The sequence below is a fragment of the Phoenix dactylifera genome, chromosome 2 (genome assembly GCF_009389715.1).
Source record: "Phoenix dactylifera cultivar Barhee BC4 chromosome 2, palm_55x_up_171113_PBpolish2nd_filt_p, whole genome shotgun sequence".
NCBI classification, from domain to species: Eukaryota; Viridiplantae; Streptophyta; class Magnoliopsida; order Arecales; family Arecaceae; genus Phoenix; species Phoenix dactylifera.
Window position 1 is genome coordinate 14,368,889 of NC_052393.1, and position 20,317 is coordinate 14,389,205.

General features: G+C 38.6%; 1 protein-coding gene across 1 annotated transcript in view; it reads right to left on the bottom strand.

The window, feature by feature from the left end:
- Positions 1–5,799: 5,799 nt before the first annotated feature.
- LOC103721292 (protein PIR) overlaps positions 5,800–20,317 on the bottom strand; it is an 85,651-nt gene continuing 71,133 nt past the window's right edge. Inside the window, exons 23-30 of the mRNA XM_008811437.4 lie at positions 15,598–15,747; positions 15,358–15,501; positions 13,876–13,963; positions 11,171–11,298; positions 10,654–10,858; positions 8,904–9,076; positions 6,592–6,813; positions 5,800–6,197 (exon numbers count right to left, since the gene is read on the bottom strand). Of these exons, the coding sequence (XP_008809659.1) occupies positions 6,003–6,197; positions 6,592–6,813; positions 8,904–9,076; positions 10,654–10,858; positions 11,171–11,298; positions 13,876–13,963; positions 15,358–15,501; positions 15,598–15,747 (1,305 nt within the window). The 3' untranslated portion in view covers positions 5,800–6,002. The remainder of the gene's footprint in view (positions 6,198–6,591; positions 6,814–8,903; positions 9,077–10,653; positions 10,859–11,170; positions 11,299–13,875; positions 13,964–15,357; positions 15,502–15,597; positions 15,748–20,317) is intronic.

The following is a 20,317-nucleotide window of genomic DNA, read 5'->3' on the forward strand; positions in this document are numbered from 1 at the left end:
CCAAACCTGCACTGCTCGAGGGCAACCAAGAAGAATATGGCTAATAGACTCCTTTGTGTTGGGGCACTCTTCACACATCAGAGTGGTCCTAACGCCCCTTCTTGCCAGCTTACTGTCGGTCGGTAAACAGCCCTAAGCTACCTTCCAAATGAATTAATAAAACTACTTGGGAGTGAATGCACAACCTCCAAATCCACCCACCCTCGATCTGTCGGGTAGTCTCTCTCCCCATCAATGCTTGCAGATCCCTAACACACACCCTCGCCCGGAGTCCACAACAATCTGTCCATCACCTCCTCAATAGAAATCGGAAGAGCTAGGACCCTCTCAGCCAACTGCTCTCCAAAAGCATCCTAGATCAGCGCCTCGTTCCATTTGCCTGCACCTCCAGAACATCAATGGACCACCCATCGCCGATAGCCCACCTGATCGCAAGGAGCACCATCGGAGCATGGGCACAGATCTCTTTCTAGATGAAGAAGTTATGGTGCCCAACCTGAAAGTTAGCCACCGCCGAGCATACTCCGTATTTGCCCCAAAGAAGGGCACACAACAGGCTGTCTAACTCTAGGATATACCTAGCTACATGTCTCGCTGCCAAAACCTCTCACCTCATTGCCAATGAGTGCACCCCCAAGCCACCTAACCTAACCAACTAGCATATCACCACCCACGCCACCAAGTGATGTCACCTCTGTCCTCCCTCTTGCCTCAGATGAAGTTCCTGAACAGCTACTCCAGGAACCTTATCAGTGCCATCGGCACAATAGTGTTCGATAGCGAATATATCAGCATTGAGCTGAGAACCGACCGCGCCAATGTCACTCTACCCATTACGAAGAGAGTATCCATCTGCCAACCTTCAAGCTTATGTCTGATACTATGCTCGATGTCATAACAGTCCCTACGGCGAAGATGACGACCAGTGATAGGGACCCCAAGTACTTTAATGTTCCCTCCTGCTCCCCCACTCCCAGGATCTACTTGATGGATGTCTTCGCTGTGGCTTGATTTTTGGGCTGAAACAAATTGTTGACATAGCCAAGTTGACCCATTGGCTTGAAGTGGCACAGTACTCCTCCAAAATCCTTCGGATAACTAGTGTCACTTACCATGTTGCCCGAGCTAGGATCACACAATCCTCTACAAATAAAAGGTGCAATACCTAAATGGACTCCAACCCCGGTCTGTAGGCCTCCAGCACCTGGGTCTCAGCAGCACGACGAAATGTTTTGGGCAGAGCATGTGCACACATAATGAATAGTAGTGGAGACAGTGGGCATCCCTGCTAAAGTCCTATCAATGAGGTGAAGAATTGCATGGGCGTTAGAATGGAGGAGGGGGACCTGATACACTCCATAACCCAGTTGATCCACCTTATGAAATCCAAAGCTCACCAAAGAACTCCTCAGAAAGGTCCAGCTCATCCTATCATTTGCCCTCTCCATGTCTAGCTTGATACCCATCAAGCTCCTCCAAGTTGGGGCTCTCCGGAGGTCACACATAAACTCCTGTGTAATGAGCACATTGTTGAGATGCTCCGACCTCCCACAAAGGCTTCCTACTTCGGACTGATGATCCTCGACAGTATGCTCCTTAATCTAGCTACTAGAACCTTCTTTGTGGCCTTGTACAGAGTGGTACATAGACTAATCGGATGGTAGTGGCTCTCCTCTGTAGCATCCGCTTTTTTTGGGATCAAGGCAACAAAGGTCTTCTTCCAATCCTCTGATATCACTATTGTGCTAAAGAAGTGTTGAATGGCTTCTACAACATCCTGTCTGACCATGGCCCAATAACTCTTGAAGAATACAAGGGAAAAGTTATCCGGTCTTGGGGCCTTGTTCTCAGCTATGGACTGAAAAGCCTCATAGATCTCTTCAATAGAAACCAGCTTGATTAGGGCTGCATTGTCCTCCTTCGACACAATGGCCGATGGCGTCAGCATGGCGGGAGGCCTCTCATTGTTAGTCTGCTTCATCCACTTGAATCCGAAGAACTGCTCCAACACCTATCTGATGGTATTTAAGTCCTCCATCAACTGTCCATCGGTCCCCCTGATAGTTCTGATCTTGTTTCTCTACTTCCTGATGATCGCCGTCTGGTGGAAAAGTCTGGTATTTCAATTCTCCTCCATAATCTACTGAACTCGCGAATTCTACCTGTATAGGATTTCCTACTGTCGAAGAAGTGAGTCATGATGACTAGCTGAGATCTGAGCTCCCCAACTTCTCTACCGTCAGGCCTTCATTTTGTTCCTCCTGAGGTTATAGATCCACAATAGCTGCTTCGACCTCCTCTAGCTTCCTAGTTATTTTCTCCACCTCTTCTAGATTTATTTGCTTGTATCTTTGGTCATAGAACATTTCTTTTATTATTATTATTATTATTATTTTCCATATTTAATTAACTTGAAAATTTGAATAATAATTATCACTTAAATCCACATTGCATAAAGGATCCTCCAAAATCATTATAAAAGCCGTTATAATATTATAATAACCATCACTTTGGACCTAGGATTAAACACCAATGGAACATTCCCATATTAGAGGAACAGTGGGCCTATGGCTAAATGCTGCCACACCTAAGCCTATAAAGATATCAGCACCCATTTCTAAAATGTCGGCAGAAGGGGACCAAAAAAAAAAAAAAATTATGGGGACCACCGAAACCGAACACAGATATAGTGGGCCGGGCCCCACCATTCCCCGACGAAGTACAAACGCCAGATCGGACGGACGTGATGGCTCCATCACCAACAATGACCGTTGTGATAGGATGGATTAGATTTCAGGTATCCCCCGCGACGTCGCCCTTCCGGGTAGCGACAGAGAGCCCCGCTCTCCCCGTGATATTCCCACCCACCGTGGGCGATCTTTCCACGTCGGCAGAGAATCCCGGCCGTCCAACCCCCGAGCCTTGCGGCGGACCGAAGCGATTCGAATCGTAAGGATTCGCCTCCCGGGGCCCACCCAGCTGTTGATAGCTACCTCACGAGCACGCGCCAAGCCATTAAGGGGAGTAAAGGTATCAGTAGCCAAGACGTAACTTGCCCACTATGTAACCCTTAATGCCCCCCTTTTCTTTTTCTCTTTATTTTATTGATATATCCATATATCTTACAAATTTTAAAGAAGAGTGACGGAATGGCTCTCCAATTTGGCACGTGATAATTGATGGGGATTTGGTGGTGTCACACGTCAGCTAGGGTGTGGCGACAGCCTAGGGTTGATGGTGTTTTTATTTATTTATTTTTTTGGTACATGACATATTAGCATCCATATATAAATTAAGATTCTAAAGTTTGATATGTGAAATTATTAGTTGGACCGGATCTAATATTCTGATCAACCCAACCACAAAAAGATATGAAAAAAAAATAGAAGAGAAAGAGGACAATACAGACGTGTCCCTTTGGGATTGAATCGGTCCATCACTGTATCTGATCTGATTAATAATTTTATGGCAATGATACTTCTATATAGCTTGATTATTTTTAAGATAAATATATTTAATATTTATCATGACTCTCTGCCCACGATGCTCTCTGTGGTCCTCCGACGTGGAATGCTTTTATTGTGTTAATCAAGTTAGTAGCTTTAGCTACTGCTTGTCGCTTTCATGACCCATTGATAGTTGTTGAAAAAACTATAGGTAGGTGTAACGTACACTCCTTTAGAAAATGGATAAAGTGATTTAAGTTGAAGACGCATGCCATCATAATTCTGCGTTTGAAGACACATTGCAGATCTTATGGTATTGCATGTTATCTTCCTGTGGTGCATGGGCATCATGGGCCAAATGGTCAAGCACATAATTATCTATACCTGTCTGGCGTAAAGATAGATGGTAAGGAGAACAAAAGGAAAAAGAAGAAGAAAAAAAAACATGATATTAAGATGCGTATTCTGTTTGACAACTTCAACTACATTGTGGATTCTAAATCTTTGATACAATTAGAGTATATTAAATTAGCAGTGAAGGGGTTTTTGGATGTATCAACTTTCGTGTCTGAAATCTGAATAGAGTTTTGATCAGTTCTCGTAAAACAATTTTATCATAACTGCAAACATAGGTAGTTCCGGAGATAAAACTATGCTGAATATAATTACATACCTATCTCTCAATCTATCTCAAACTGATCTTATCTCTTTTCAAATTCTCTCCAAATTCATTCTAAATTTTGATTCGACAAGTTTACATTTTCTTAACTAGGCATTTGCACGTCCATGTATACTAGTATCTCAAAATAAGTAATCAATTTTACTAATTCTTTTATTATCCAACCTAGTTATATGTTCTTTTGGATTCTTCTTGCGACAATGATGACTTCCTTTGATTTGAAACGGGTGTCATTTCCCCAGAGCCTTTGTCCGTTGCAATGAATTCCCCGATTTAAAAGGCTTGAGTATCGGAGTGAGAATTTGCAACTTCAAAAGGAAAACTCAGGAATCATTTAGAGATTCTGGCGTGCCAAGCCACTACAATGGCGAGTCGTTTTGTGCTTTTTAAAGGATGGTCACCATGAGGTGCAGGTAATCACATATTAGCTGGGTTGTTTTTTTTTTTTTTTTTGCAAGTCTTGAGCGACTCATGTCTTTTGCGCTACATATCACCAGATCGGAAGGAATCTCGGTCTGGTTGAATGAAATCTCTTACATCAACCTTGCAAACAAGTCAAAAGTTAAATCTTTTGATCTTTATAATAGTTCTTGCTAACTAAACCTTCTCTCAAGCTATCTTTGCTTACAGTTATTATAACCTTAAAATTGGTTATTTTCAATATTAGCTTGGCAGGATCCATATTTCAAATATAATCATTTTGTTCCAATATTGTGCCACCAACCTCTCTATGCTAAGATTTCATATTTGCATAGCTTGTTTGATTCAATCACGTTGCTTTCCCTTTCATCGATTTTTGTGCCCTTTTGAGTCCACCTGCAGGCGCTACCACCACTCGGAATCAACTCGGAGAATATGTGCTAGTTTTGACTTCTTGGGCGTGCAAAGAAAGGAGCTCAAAGCAGTCAATTCGTCGAGCACATTTTTGTCCAGCGTCCACTATCAGCTTCAGAGACTTGATCCTATAAAAGAATCACTTATCCCATTCTCCAGCGAATGATCCTATACAGTTCGTATATCTATTTCGTCATTCGATCACAAAAACAGTGATTCTTGAACGAGAAAGAATCCTTGCGATGAAGGAGAAGAAAGAACTCATTCCCTTGTGGAAAAAAAAAGAATTTGCTGAGATGGAAATACAGATATAAGATTCCTACCCCTAGCATTCTCGCATCCACTATCAGCTTCAGAGACTTGACAACTAGCATTCTCTAGAGGTGACAAAGACTAAGTTTGACCTGGCCCAATCTGCCCTAGGTCTAGAAATTTTTGCTTAGATGCTTCTTGATTTGGGTCAGCTATGTGGCAAAATTTTAAGCTGACTGTCAATCGTTTTCTCCTTTTTGTTGGTGGTGGTGGGGAAGCTATTTGGGTCAATTGAGAAACCTACATAAACTCCGTCATTAGTTGTGCAGTTCTTCCTCAAAACACTGCAGATTAAGTATTGGTTGAAACAAGGTAGAATGACTCCGATTTAGTCAGGTAGAGTAGGGTAAGCTCAGTGAGTTGCTATAACATGTGATGAAGAAATAATTGAAAAAAAAGCAGCACTCACTAGTATTTACCACACCATAGAAATTTGTTGGAAACTCTGGGTAGCCAGGGTTTAGGAGGTGCAGTTAATAAGACATACCTGATTTGGATATATGGTTACACTACGAGAACAAATTGAGATAAAATTGAACCACAGGCCCAAAAGGTGCAGCCAATCCTCCAAACAATCAAAGAAATTATTGACATAATAAAGAAATTATCAAATATAAAGCATAGATAAAACTTGAGTAGACAACTAGAGTGAGTCACAAAAACATAATTTGTCCGCACAACTAACATTGTCTAAAGATGCTCACACAGAAGAGAAAAAGAAGAAGAACCTTTCAGGCAGCTTTCTGTGGCAATGTTTCAAAGGCAGATACAGTATTGGCGAATTTCACCCGATGCAGTGGAGCGCCACTCTGCTTGATAGCACAAGCTACCTTCTCCTCGAGGGGGCAACGAGCCCTCAGCATGGAGAACACATGGTTGTTTAGCCTTCTTGCTTTCTTCATAGCTTCTAATAGGTTCTCATACCCCTTCTCGTAAAGTAGAAAGTACAGTTAGAGATCTAGCTAAGTTGTGATTGACACACATTTTGTTAAATAGAACAAAAGCAATGGTGCAAATCATTCAACATCTACATCTTTATCAGGTTCCACAGCCATTTATAAATGTTAATTTGCACCTCGCTATTTCTCATAGGAAAAAAAAAAGATACCATTTCTTCAGCAAAAGTTGTTTTTCATGTTGTTTATTATCAACAGTCATGTAACTACGAGGTTCCAAAAGATAAAAAATTGAAAAAAATTGCAACCATTGAATTAAGAGAACCGAAGAAGCTAACTTTCAAAATTGAATTACTCTATCATGGCATCATAACATGAAAAGTTTATATGAAGCCGAAGTCACATTAGGATGCAATGTTCCTACCTGCAAGTAATTAGCACTCCTAGCCCGTTCAGAAGATAGGGACTGAGGGACTGTCCCGCTTTCTACTTCTGCAACATTAAGGAATTGGTAAGAGAAGTCAAAAAGCTCAAAATGCTGTTGTTGACCTAGTAAGTAGATAATGGTACAGCCAGCCCAAGCTACTGAGTCACCCAAAAGCTCATGTTTCTTTGATGGATCAAGAATGGTCTCCTCCAAGTATCCCTGAAAGTACAAATATTTCTCTCGATTAATCAAGGAAAAAAAATCAAGAGAGAGAACACCAAGAAAAGTGTTCATGCTCAACCAGTACAAGAAACCTTAATCATCCTTTTGCTAGAAGAAGTTTGAAAATAATGCATCCTGTCCTTATACCGCCAATATAACAAGAATGTCAATGGGTAAAAGAATGATCATTCTAAGATGTCACAGAGGCGCTCCTGATTTGCTTAACATTCTCACCATGTCCTGGTTTGAGGCATCATGAAATGCAACTTTTGCAATAACGATGTCTCTTGAACTTAAATTTTCAAACGATTTGGAAATTCTTTTTAACATAGCAAAAGAAGAACTTATATTCATATTTTCTTATAATATTATGTTAAATGCCCGTGCCTGTTTCCAAAAAGATTTCCTACATAAGCTAGTTTGAAACCTACCATATAAGACAAAGTAGAGTTCCCTTTCCCCAATATGTGCCCCTTCATTACCTTTATTGTGCAGCATGTCTAACCAACTATTTAATAACCAGAACTCAACTGCCTTTTCCAAGAATGAATTGACAGGAGATTTTATTCTTCTTCTTCAGAAACCAAGCTTTTTTTTTTCTTGGTAACGTATCCTTCATCATTTTGTGAGGAGCTGAAGGTGCCACCATATCAGATTGCAAAATTGTATTTTCCTAGTAACAGTCTAATAACTTGATGAAGAATCCTCAAGAAACTATACTCTTTCTAATATCAAAATTTTGAAGTAGGGCACTCATTCTCTTGAAATTGGTTAAGAATGACTATAGGAGGATCACCTAAAGGGTTACCCAAATAACTTCAACAGGCATGGCAACAGGATTCATCTCTTTTCAACAATGGTGACGAATTGTACTCTTTATTTACGAGCATAAGGTGCCACTAAATTTGATCACTGAATGATATTTGGCTAGACGATATTATTGATTAATTCAATCTCTGATTGATCATAGTTAAGTATCAAAACTTTGAGGGAAATCAAGCCTTCTCTTGAGATTGGTTAAGTCTGCTAACCAGTGCAGGTGGGTTTACACCCACAGTGCAAATCAAACAATTTGAAGAGGTGCAAGAAACAAAATGGACCACCTTCATTTGTCATAGCTGACAAATTGCATCCTTTGAAGTTTATCTCCGCCAGGGGTTTAAATCTCAGTACTAAGCCCCATTTTGATTTGCCCCTAGGATGTTATGGAATTGGAACCGGACAGTATGGTTTGGATGGAGTGAAAGAGTCATTAACAACAAGAATTTTATAAGGGGAAAAAAATCCCTGATCTGTCCTGACCATCCCAGTGCATCCCCAGTGTGTACGCAACTGGGATGGTTGAGATGAACTGGGATGTCAAGATGTCCTGATTCAAGAGAGAACCGGTGTCCTGCACCAGTCACAGGTATTTTCTTCCTAGAACAGTATGGTACGGGCATCTCACCAGTTCCAATGGGACACAAATCCTTGATCTCAGCTTTGTTGCATTGACATTGATATCAAATTATAGTGACAAAATTTGATAATGGATGTCGAGTTCTCACAATTCCAAAAACCATGCAGCCATAAAACTAAATTTGTAGTTGAACGTTACATACTTACATCATACCCGTAACTTCATAGTTCAACTATAAATTAATAACCAACAAAATATAATGCTAATATGCTTCTTACAAAATATTATAGAACGTGATGCAAGTAGCTTATGATTTATGAAATTATACTCTTTAATTATGCCAACCACATCTGCAAAGAATCATGCTTTACGGACACCCCTACAGAAATGTAAATCCACAAAGGCAATAGATGTTAAAGTTGTCTATGCATCTACCATTTCATAAAATGTTTTAATAGCTGGTGGAATAAAGGAAATTTTCTGAGATTTGTTTCAAGGTTTTTGGTTCTTTCCTGTAATATCATGACACAGCTACATGGAAGAGTCATGGTGGAAAGTTATCACTGAGGTAATTTAAATGGTGTCAAGTGTCAAAATACGCATGCATTGGTATGGATAATTGCATCCATCAAGGGATAGCTCACACAACCAAGATACAATTTAACATGTCTAACAGGGTGATACTTACAAATTGAAGGCCACTAAAAATGCGATAGAAATCCTTTGAAGTTGTAATATCAATGAACCCTGTCTTTGGTGCTGCACTCCATTTATTATAATGTCTATCCAATGCAGCACTTGTAAAAGCAAGAGTATATTCTAGCACACTTCCAACATTTGTGACTGTTTTATACAAGATATCTGCAGGCAAGAAAGGCAGTTAGCTTCTTATCTAGAAACTAAGACACAAAATCATCAATGAAAGAATTGAGCAGCCCAGAACCCATCAAGCTGGGTCTAAAACAGGCCAGGACTGCCAAGTAAAGTAGTTCAGGACCAGGCTTGACTCATATTTTCAGGCCTAAGGACCAATCTCAGCTCAGCCCAAAGTCCAACATGAAGCCTGAAAGTGTTAATATTTCATGAAATATAATATGACTATGGGGATGGCTTTTTAATTCCCAGGGAAAAAGCCAGGCTACTTGTTCCCACTGACATGCAATTTTATCCCCATGTATTGCAATAGATAGTTGTGCATGCATGGGGAGATTTCTGTCATTTGATGCAATTAATGCACCAATAAGTAAAATAATCAATGCCAAAAAGTGCATTCATTGCATCTTCCAAAATACCAAAAGACCCCCATGCATGTAAAACAATCTAGTAAAATAGATGGGAGTAGGATGCAAATGAGCGGAACAACTCGCAAGCTGCTCGAGCTCAACTCGACTCAACTATTACCAAGCTCAAGTAGCTCGAATAGTTTTTCAAGTAAAGTTCGAGTAACAGAATACTCGATTGGAAGGCACACGAGCCTAGTCGAGTATATATATATATGTATAAAATAATAATATATTATATTTATAATATATTATTAATTTAATATTTTAAAAATATAATATTATGTTATATTTTATCTTAACCATATCTTTTAATTATGATTAAGGCTCAAATTCGAGCTCAAGCTCCAGTATGGCTTGGTTGATATTCGAGTCGAGTCAAGTCGAGTCAATCTCAAGTACTGTTTTTCTTTTTTGTGATCAGGTCAAATTTGAGCTTAGATATTAAGACTCGATTGATCTTGAGTTGAGTTTCGAGTCCGAGTATTTTGAATCGAGTCGAGCTCGAGCTCTAGCTACTCGACTTGGTTCAATTGCACCCCTAGATGGGAGTAAAACTATCATCTGCCAATGGGAACAACTAAGATAGTTATTCCCCAGGGTTGTCCTCTATTGTTGTATCATGTAAATCTTAACCTTACCTCGCTCCTCTTTAGTCATTGAACCTCGTCCCTCCTCCCTTCTCCACTATCAGCATAGCAAGTGCAACTGCCCCAACCCAAACCACAATGCCAAAGGCCCACAGCAACACCATTACCCCCAATCATTATGGACATGTAGGTCCTGTACTCCTGTATAGTATTGTCTTACCACACTCTGCAGCAACCACAAGACACCTCTTCTACTTGTAGTAGCCTAATCCCCCAATTAAACCCAATCTTTGGAGTTCATCCTTGAGAGGTTTATTTCAAGCTGGGCACAAGACCAACCTATGATTTTCAATTGAGGCTTGGGCTGGGCTTTTGGGATATCTTGAGCAATTGACATCATGATACATTCAAAATCTCGTCAGATAATCAAATTTATTGAAGATCAAGGAGTGTTTTAAATCTTTGAACTGAAACTATTGCATATCCGTCATATTAAAACTTGGCATTTAGGTATAACATCTAATAAAATATACAAAAAAAGTTCAGGCCTGTGAATGACAAGAATTACCAGCAGCTTCTGCTTGTTTTGACATGATTAGGAAAGATGATGGATTTGGACATGTTGGATTTGATAGGACTGCATTTGTGGCAGATTTGAATAACTTGATGATGGGACTATTGCCATTATCCGCCTGCTTTAATTCTCCATCAGTTCCAGGAACCAGTCCTAACCATGGGGCTACTTGCATGAATTGTGTCATGTCAACTTGTCTCTGTTGCAGGTGTCAGATTACAGATATGATGGTCAGTAACAATATGAACTAAACAATCAAAAACAGCATTATGGGAAATGACAAAGATTATCATGATTAAATTTAAGCTAAAACTAAAAATTAGCTGGTGAAAAATTAGAAAGACATCTGAATTCTGAACTGTATGCAAAAGCTAAATTTTGTCACTTCAAGTCATGTTAATTAGAATTATAATAAGAAACAAAAAGGATCAGTATCAGTATGTTGCAGAACACCTTAGTTTCCATAAAGCCAGAGGGTATATTTTCTAATTGAGCATGCTAATGTTCTCACCAGTACAATGTCTAGAAGGCTCATCCAATACAATGCACTACCAATTTCCTTCAAACCATGAACAACTTCTGCTTTGAGATCTGATTTTGCTCCCCAGGTTAGCTGTTCATGAATAATCTTTTGGCAGCCTGTAGTTAGTCAAAAATCGTAACATAAATTTTGTCAAAAATCAATGGATAAAATTGATGTGGAGAGGAAAAAAGACAACTTCAAATTCAAATGCAGTGAGATTTGAAGTAATCAACATGTAATAAGTGCTATCCTATTGTACTTCTCAAGCTTTAGTTCAGATCAGTTGCAAGTTTTGTATACTTCCAAAGAGGTGATATAATAGTGTAATCAAAATTGAAACCCACATTTGAACTAGCAAAGTGGCTGTTTCTTAATTTTAAGTACCAAATCCTAGTAACTGCAAAACATACATGATAACAACAATAGTAGCAATGAAACAAATTAACATAAGAGAATTTTTGAAGATTAAGATCCACATAGTTGAATATTCTTAGACCTTCATCATTGTGAATAATGTTGTTTGGCATACTTGAAGAGATTATAATATATTCTTGTAGACAGATGCAAGAATTGGTAGACTAACATCACTGGAATGTGACGATGAAAAAAGCAATATGTGCGCATGCTCGGATCACTGATGAGACCATCATATCTAGTTGGAACAATATAAAATCTGAATGCATGTGATGCTTAGATTAACAGATGGTCATGCTAATCTGAATTCCGTATGCTTGTATGCATGTAAAAAGATACAGGCAATTAATTTGGAACTTAGGTACAAGAAGTTTGCATACTTAGCCAAGCCAATCTTAGTGATTTCATTATATGATAAAGCCACTCAATCTGGCATTTAATACAAAATTATTATTATCATTTTTAACATACGAATGGAATTTTGTGAATTTTAATAACCAGAACGCCTGCGCAACTCCCATGATTAAAATACTATTATGGATGCCTCTTATTTGTAATTCTATTTAAAAAGTTCACTACCTTTATGATCCAACAAGATCATTATACCTAATATGGACTACTTTGGTCACCATGGGTTGGTCTGGATACGATTCGGGAGAAAGATTCGTCACATTACAAGACAAATTACACATCAAAACATTTGAAGGACATAACTTGCCCATACAAAGTTCGATTGAGGTGCTCTTTTTTTGATTTTGGGTAATTTTTGAGATCTATGATGCTGCGTCCACCCTTAAAGGTTTGGCATACGTAGTGATTGGGGGATAGTTCCTTTATTTGGGCCTCAAAGCGGGCCGATTAAGGTAACATTCCCTTGGTGGAAAACCTTTGATAGAAAATCTCTCAATCTGTAAAGAAGTAGGCGAATTAGCTATGACAAAGTTGATGTAGCAATAAAGATCTAGCTCCAGGAGGAATTTAGTGTTTTCATGATTATCTCCACTAACCTTGTCCATTTTGAAAAACTTGTAACCTCTTTTATCTAGAAGAGGAATCCGACATGGATTAGGCAAGGGTACAGATCGCTAGTATAAATAGAGGCTTTTTAACTTAATTTTATTAATCCTTAATGAAAGAAAAGGAAGCCAAGACCCTACCTTTCACCATTCATCATATTCTCTGTTATTCTATTCTATACAGATTTGAGTTGTCCAGGTTGAAGGAACTTCTTCCTTCTCCCCAATCGGATCACTTCAATATGCTGCCACAAGATACTTAAGGACAAATATTTGTTGAAATTACCATGTTGACACTAAAATGCCACACTTGCATTGCATAAGTTCGATTCTTGCTGGCTCAGAATGACTAATAGTGGCACCTTGTTGAGAGAAGATATGGTGTCATGGATAAGAAAAGTCTATATTGCCCATTTAAAATGTAGGCAATCAAGTACCTTCTTGCATTGAGTAAGATAGATTTAAGAAAGAGAAAGACTGCAAGGTTTATCTTTTATGGGGTGCTAAACATGGGGTAAAAAATAGGCCATAAATAGAGATTGAACCATCAGCTGGCGTGTTGGTTTTACCCCCAACAATTGCTTATACTTTGAATAGTCAGGTTAGATATATTTTGGGGAGGGATGGAGAATAAGTAGCGAAAGGGGTTGAAGCTTGGTGATTACCATTCCAGTTTGGCACTTACGGGATGAAACAAATGGGCTGTTATTCAAAAATATCTCTATTATACATGCACCACATTTGGTGGAAAGGAAGTTAAAGTGGTGCTAAGCATAGTGTTAGTTACATAGTTTCCAATGAAAAATATGGTGGGTAGGAGGAAGGAATTGGAGTTCATTTAAGATTTTCATTTTTTTAAGCTGATGAATTTGTGTCCCCTGAGCAGTCTCAAAGTGTGGAGGGAATACGAGTTGTGCTTTGGTTTTCCTTTAAGCACACATTCTTTGGATTTATAAAGAGAAAAATTAGTGATACATCATACAAGGAACACATAAGATTCAGTGATATAATGAACACATTTTCCAACTACTCAATATTTTTTTCTCAAACTTGGTTCCACTAGAAGTTAGTTTCGTTGGTAATCTTATAACTCAATTCTATGAATAATATCACAAGAAAAAACTTTATGAAAATATATCAGTGACAAAAACATGGTTAGCCTTCAGAAGATGGAACAATCTATGATATATAACAAACATGAGGCAAAGAACTATATAAATTTCAAGTGCATTATCATAGTTATGAGTTATGCACTAAGTTCACCTGCTACACCAGCATCAAAAGGCAGTAGTCCAATAGATTTAGGCAATGCTTCTTGTAATCCAGTAATTTGAGGCACAATTGCTGTTATCTAAGATGGTAAGTTTAAGCAGCTGTAAGTATTTATGCCGAAAACTTTTTGATAATTAAACTTTAAAACAGATTTTTGCAGATCTGAAGCATTTAGACTGAGTAAAAGAAGTATATTATGAACTTGGTAAGAGTAACAGATGAAGAGTAATATAAGTCTCTTAAATAGTATTTCTAGGGTCCCATAGGAAAATCCAAGAAAACACAGAATTCTTGTACATGGGAATCAAGACACTCACCAAATGGAATAAACAACAAAAGTTCAATTGTTCAAGCACCCATAGCAGATGGCAAACTAAAAGACTTTGGTCAGAAGCAGGGTACGCCGCACCGGTACTAGTGGACGTACCAGTCGCCTACCAGACTGGTACAGTTCCGGTTATCGGTACCGCGTATCGGTCACCTACCGGATCGATACGGTTCCGGTTCGGACCGGTTTAAACCGGTACCGAACCGGAAGAGAGGTAAAAGCGTGCGCGGATTTTTTTCGTACGCACACGGGGGCGCACACGAATGCCACTCTGTGGCATTAAATATCCTCCCGCGCGGGGCAGCGCGTGGGCGCGCTAACCCGCGCGCACCCGGAGCTGCCCGCGGGAGCTGGGAAATGCGCGGGGGGAACCTCGCGGGCGCCCTGCCCCACGCCCGTGCGGGTGCTCTTCCCCGTGCGCGGCGGCGCGGGCATGCAGCCCCGCATGTGGGCCGGTGCGAACCAGTCCGGTTTGCAGAGGAAACCGCTTAGTTCCTGCCCCATAGGGGCCGGAACCATTTTCCACAGCTGAATCGGACTGGTCAGGAACCGGACCAGTCCAGTACGGGCTGAACCGACCGATACGGGCCGGTTCAGCATACCATGGTCAGAAGCATAACATAGTTAACCTCATATAAATATCCACGAAAGCATCATAATTTTTAATGCAAATAAAGCATGCTTACAGCAAGGTTTTAAAAATTGGTGCTGGTGGGAATGCTCTGACATACAGTGCCTAATCGGCACCATGCAAAGCCATGCTGAAACCAAAAAAAGAGATTTTAAAAGTATTTTTCATTGAAAATAATTGAAAAAATGTTAAATAAGTGCCATGTTGGATACTAGTACTAGCCTGGCATGGTGTGAGCAGAACAGCATGGCCAGCACCTAAATCCTTGGTTATGGTTTGCATATATTATGAAGATAATAAAATGGCAGGCGAGGTAGCTGAAGAGACAAAGAAGTTGCCTAATGATTATAATTGGAACACAAAACAGTTGATGACACAAAAATGGTGCAGAACATCAGGATAAAAGAAAAAAAAATTAAACTACATTATTGCAAAAAGAAAAGATGATTACAAATATCTGCCCTACAATAAATGACCAACAATGTCCATAATTTTTTGTCTCTACATAGCTCACCTTACTTGATATATAATCTAGTAAAGCTCGAATAATCCAAGGTAAAGATCTGGATCCTAAAAGTCGGACAATTGCAAACATGTGAGGAATCCCAAAGAACTCAGAGTACAGTTCGGCAAGACTTTGATATGCCAAGTTCAAATCCTGCAATAAATGGCATCACATCAAATATCTAGCAAAGGGCTCAACATTTATTTGAATAGTAATAAGAACAAGTCTAGATTTCAAAAAGCAACTTACTTGAGAACCACAATAGAAGTAAGGCTTTCTGCTCAAAATAATTGTCTTTTGTGGAGCATGGCGAGCTCCCTTTGAAGAGCGGATGAAACGTTGAGTAGTATTGCAGAGGATAAAGTTGGGCAAGAAGTCATTTTGCATTGCATTCCAAATCTGGAAGTACAACAAAAAACTAACTGGAAGGAGCCATAAAAGGAAAACAGGAACCACAAATTTGTAGCTATATCAACAGGATCATCTAGTTGTGTTATCTTAGTTTCAAACAAAAGGAAAACAGAAACCACAAATTTGTAGCCATATCAACAGGAACATCTAGTTGTGTTATCTTAGTTTCAAACAGCAAATCAGTAATTGGCTGCATGAAAATACATAATGCCTGAGCAACATCACTAAGCTACATGCTTTAGATCCTTTAAAGAAAAACTAAAATAGCCACTGCTGCATATGTGATCTTACAATCACTCTATTTTGTCTACAGTACATTATATATCTCGTATATGGTTATATTTTTGTATGTACTTATGCATGTAATTAATCATGGACTTTTTTACATATATAACTAGACACAAACATACACAAACACATACACTCACTTATGAATGTTTATGTATGTATATGAATGCTTAAATGTCTATATGCACAAATCAATAACAGAAAGAAACAATTTATTGCCATCTGGTTTGGGGTCCTACCTCATTATGGGTTCATATCCAAGGCCAAATCCACCAATACGAATTGTCAAAAATCCCTTTCCAGTACGCCTATTCAAGATACCCATTGCAAATTCCCCACTTTCCAAATTTTCAATCTATTCTGACATTCCTGCATTATTTTACCTAGTTAGTCAGGGGACCAAATTGTTCTCCCTAATTTTATCCTTTATTGGTGCAAAACTAGTAATTTCTATACTGTAATCTCTCATAAGATAACCAATATAAACCTCAACAGCCATCATAACCTATGATCATCTCATGTGCATGTGCACTCTTCACTGCCTAACATTCTCATTAAGAAAGCTGTTCCCCGCTATTTTTGTATTTAAATAAAACCAATTAACTTAATCCTTTTTACCTAAGGTCCTATGTACAATGCTTCTTGACTCAAGTTCTCAAAGGTCATGAGAATACCACACACAAACTCACAAAAATTATTTAACATTCAGGTAAGCAGACATTAGTGAACAAATGCCATTAAGCAACTAATAACAATATAGAAGGGCAGTTACCATATAAAATATGCTAAGGAATGAAAGAAATAAGTGATCAGCTGCAAAAATAAATAAAGTGAAAGCTACCACTGTTGTTTAGAATTTCGCATAGATACATTTTACATTTTTAAAAATAACTAATATGACAAAGTGCATTTGGATAAGTAACATTTGCCAAATCAGACACTACAACAGGTGCCAGAATCCAAATCCTGCTAAATGTCCAAGTAGTGAAGCTTCAAAATTGGTACATATTAAAGGCTTATCTATGCCTTCTTCCTGAACCAAAAGTCTATGAAGCATGAATATGTAATAGAGGATATGAGTACAGCACCTCTTGGTTTATGGACACACACCAAAATGACAACTTCTGCAATAACCAGGTTTAGATATGCAACAAATAAATATATTGCTTGTGGTTTACATATATTGAAAGTTTCTAGTTCTCTCTCTCTCCCCCCCCCTCTCTCTCTCTCTCAGAAAGACACACATATGACATCTAAAGCAAGGTTCGTCGAACCGGTACCGAGACCCATACCGGTCGATGATCGATACAGTTCGGTACCGGTTCAAACCGAACCGAACCAATACCGAACCGGAAGTGCTGATTCATGGATCGGCACGCCCTAATTTATATTTTTTTTGGTAGTTCTATCTCTTTTCGAACTTTTTCTATAAATTTAAGCCTAATTTGATTTTTTTTATTGTTTTCTTGATGTCTTTTTGATGTTTTTTGATATATCTATAATTCCGGTATAAGCTAGATGATGCATCTTATGATTTCAAAATGATACAAGTCATAAAATGAACAACATAAAATATCCTCAAATCAAGGTACAATCAATTACATATTTTTAAAGTCCACAACGGGGCCCCGGATCCAGTGTGAACCGATCGGTTCCGGCCACATCCAATCAAGTTCTGGTCTCTAGGGACCGGAACGCATCTTCCATTGGAGACCGGGTCTGCTCGGTCCAGGCTGAACGGTCAGTTCAGCTTGGTTCAGCAATCCTTGATCTAAAGACCTTAATAGATTGTGGAATCGAGTGTTCTAAAACCAGAACCATTTCACCCGCGACCCCCAAGAAAATATAGGATGTGCCCAAAAGTATTCAATTGGCGTATCTCCATATATATATTTTTTAAAAAATACTTACAACAAGTGTTTGACACATATTCAATTATCTCAAAGGCGTATCGGTATTTGAGACAATTGGACACAACCACAGCTAGAACAAAAAAAAAGCTCCATGCTTCACCTTATCAAGCCATGAATGGCTAATGTTGCAACCAAAGTTCTATGCACAAATATCAAACTCCATGCTAGCCACGTTCCGAGTTAGCACGGTACCAATACCATACCGAGTCACCAACAATGTATGTTGTAATGTTGCACCATGTTGGTCAGCACAACGTACATCAAAATAAATTTATTTTTTGACTTTTTTGTTTCTTTTTTTGTTTATACGTTTCTATTGTTGTTTTCACTTGCTTTAATAGAATTTTAGGGTTCCAAGCCCTTGAACAAATCAAAAACCTTGAATTACAACATATTTTTTTTCTCTCGAGTCTAATGAAAGCATGGTATGCCATACCATATTGTATATGTTTGGTACCAATATATGGTACGGGAGGTGTATTAACACTCAATATGCCCAATCGGCCCCATACTATACTGACACAGTGATAAGGTGGCACTAGTTCGGGGGCCGTTACAGGGAAGCGTACCTTGATTGAAAGTATGAACTTGCATAAAATAACAAGCCCTATTGCATAATCCTAACGCACTTATACATTTAAACCACCCCTATGATATACCCGAACCAGTCGTGGTCAGCTAAATGGTGGCCTAGTGCATGAGGCTTGCATCATAGTGGGGTCTGAGGAGGGTCAGTTGTATGTAGCCTTACCCTCACGTACAGAGAGTCTGTTTCCATGTTTCAAATCTATGACACCCATGTCAAAAATGAAGCAACCTTATCTTTATGCTAAGGCTCACCCTCAGTCATGGAAATCTTTCTGATGGATAAATGAAAGATTAGTTTGCTTCATCTAGAGACTTAGACAAAGCTAATCATCTAATAGATAGATGAACTAGATTAGTTCATCTATTTAATCAACAAAACAGATAATCCAATGGCTGAAAAAGTTACACTGACTAATAGATGGGTCAGATTGTATCACCTTATCTACTTACAAAGACAACTATCAAATGGCTATATAAGAAGTAGAAAAAAAAATCAAATAATCTAATGGACCTCATTGTCCAACTAGTCTATTTTAGAATTAATGAAAGAAACTTATCATTATATGGCCAAAGACGTCACACTTATAATGCAGCAAATCCTATTATATCCATTTTTAATAGAATTATGGAAAATTGATGAATATATCATATTAAATCTACAAAAAGCTCTACTTATAACCTATTGGTTGCATTGGACTATAAGTAGGTTAAGTTGCTAAAGTTTCTTGGAGTTATTACCAATGACCAAGTTAAGAGTCCTGCCTGGACTATCAGTAAATTTATTACCTCAATAAATTAGATGGGGCTAAAAATCCCCCCCTATAATCTCAAAAGAAAAAATATGGATTGCATCTGGGTTCGACATCCTCAATGAAAAGAATATGTTCAATAAATGGTAATTTTAATCCTACGGCCATAGAGGACCATATTTATCCGAACTTCTTATTCAATCAAACATCATTTTTTAAAAGGAGACCATTTTAAATGGATGAAAACTACCATCTTGTGGTTTTAGAAGGCCGCACTTATTATCGTCAATCTTGGTTTAATCTAGTCCAAAGGTAACCATCAGAACGGGCTTTCTAGAACCAGTTACGATCAAGAAAACCCCTAACTGCTCCTCAATTACAAGAGAAACCAACCATCTGAATTTGGAAACTAAGTGCTATAAAAGGAATAGGAAGATCATTTCTTTCAATCAAACAGATAAAAAGGATTCCTCTAAAAATTAGGTTGTGGCCAAGTAGTCATACTTTGGATGCCTATAAATATCTTTCAATAGAACACTCAATTGGTGAACTCTTGATTACCTGTTCCTTTCAATGAAAGATATAGGTTCTCTGGCAATGCTTAACCTGTGTAACTCATTTAACTTGATTCAACTTGTTGTAGCTTGGGTTGGGCTAAAATAGTTAGGTTTGGATCTAGATTTTTGACTCATTTAATAAATAGGTTGGTTTGAAGTTGATAGATTTTTGACCTAACATGCATTTGACCCGTATCTAGCTCCACCTGACCCGATTGGCACCCCTACTACCATGTGCTCCATCATCTCCGTTTTACTTTTTCTTCTCACTCACAAAAGATGTCTCTATCAAAAAGTAGGGCCTTGACCCTTCTACTAATGGACTCTTAGGTGTCCATCTAAAAGAGGTCATGGAGCCATTAACACAAAGTAAGCCTTCAACTATACTTCAATTAGAAGTCAATATAATTCACTGAAATGAAATTTTTTGTCTCATATTAAAATAGGGTATCGACCTTGTTGT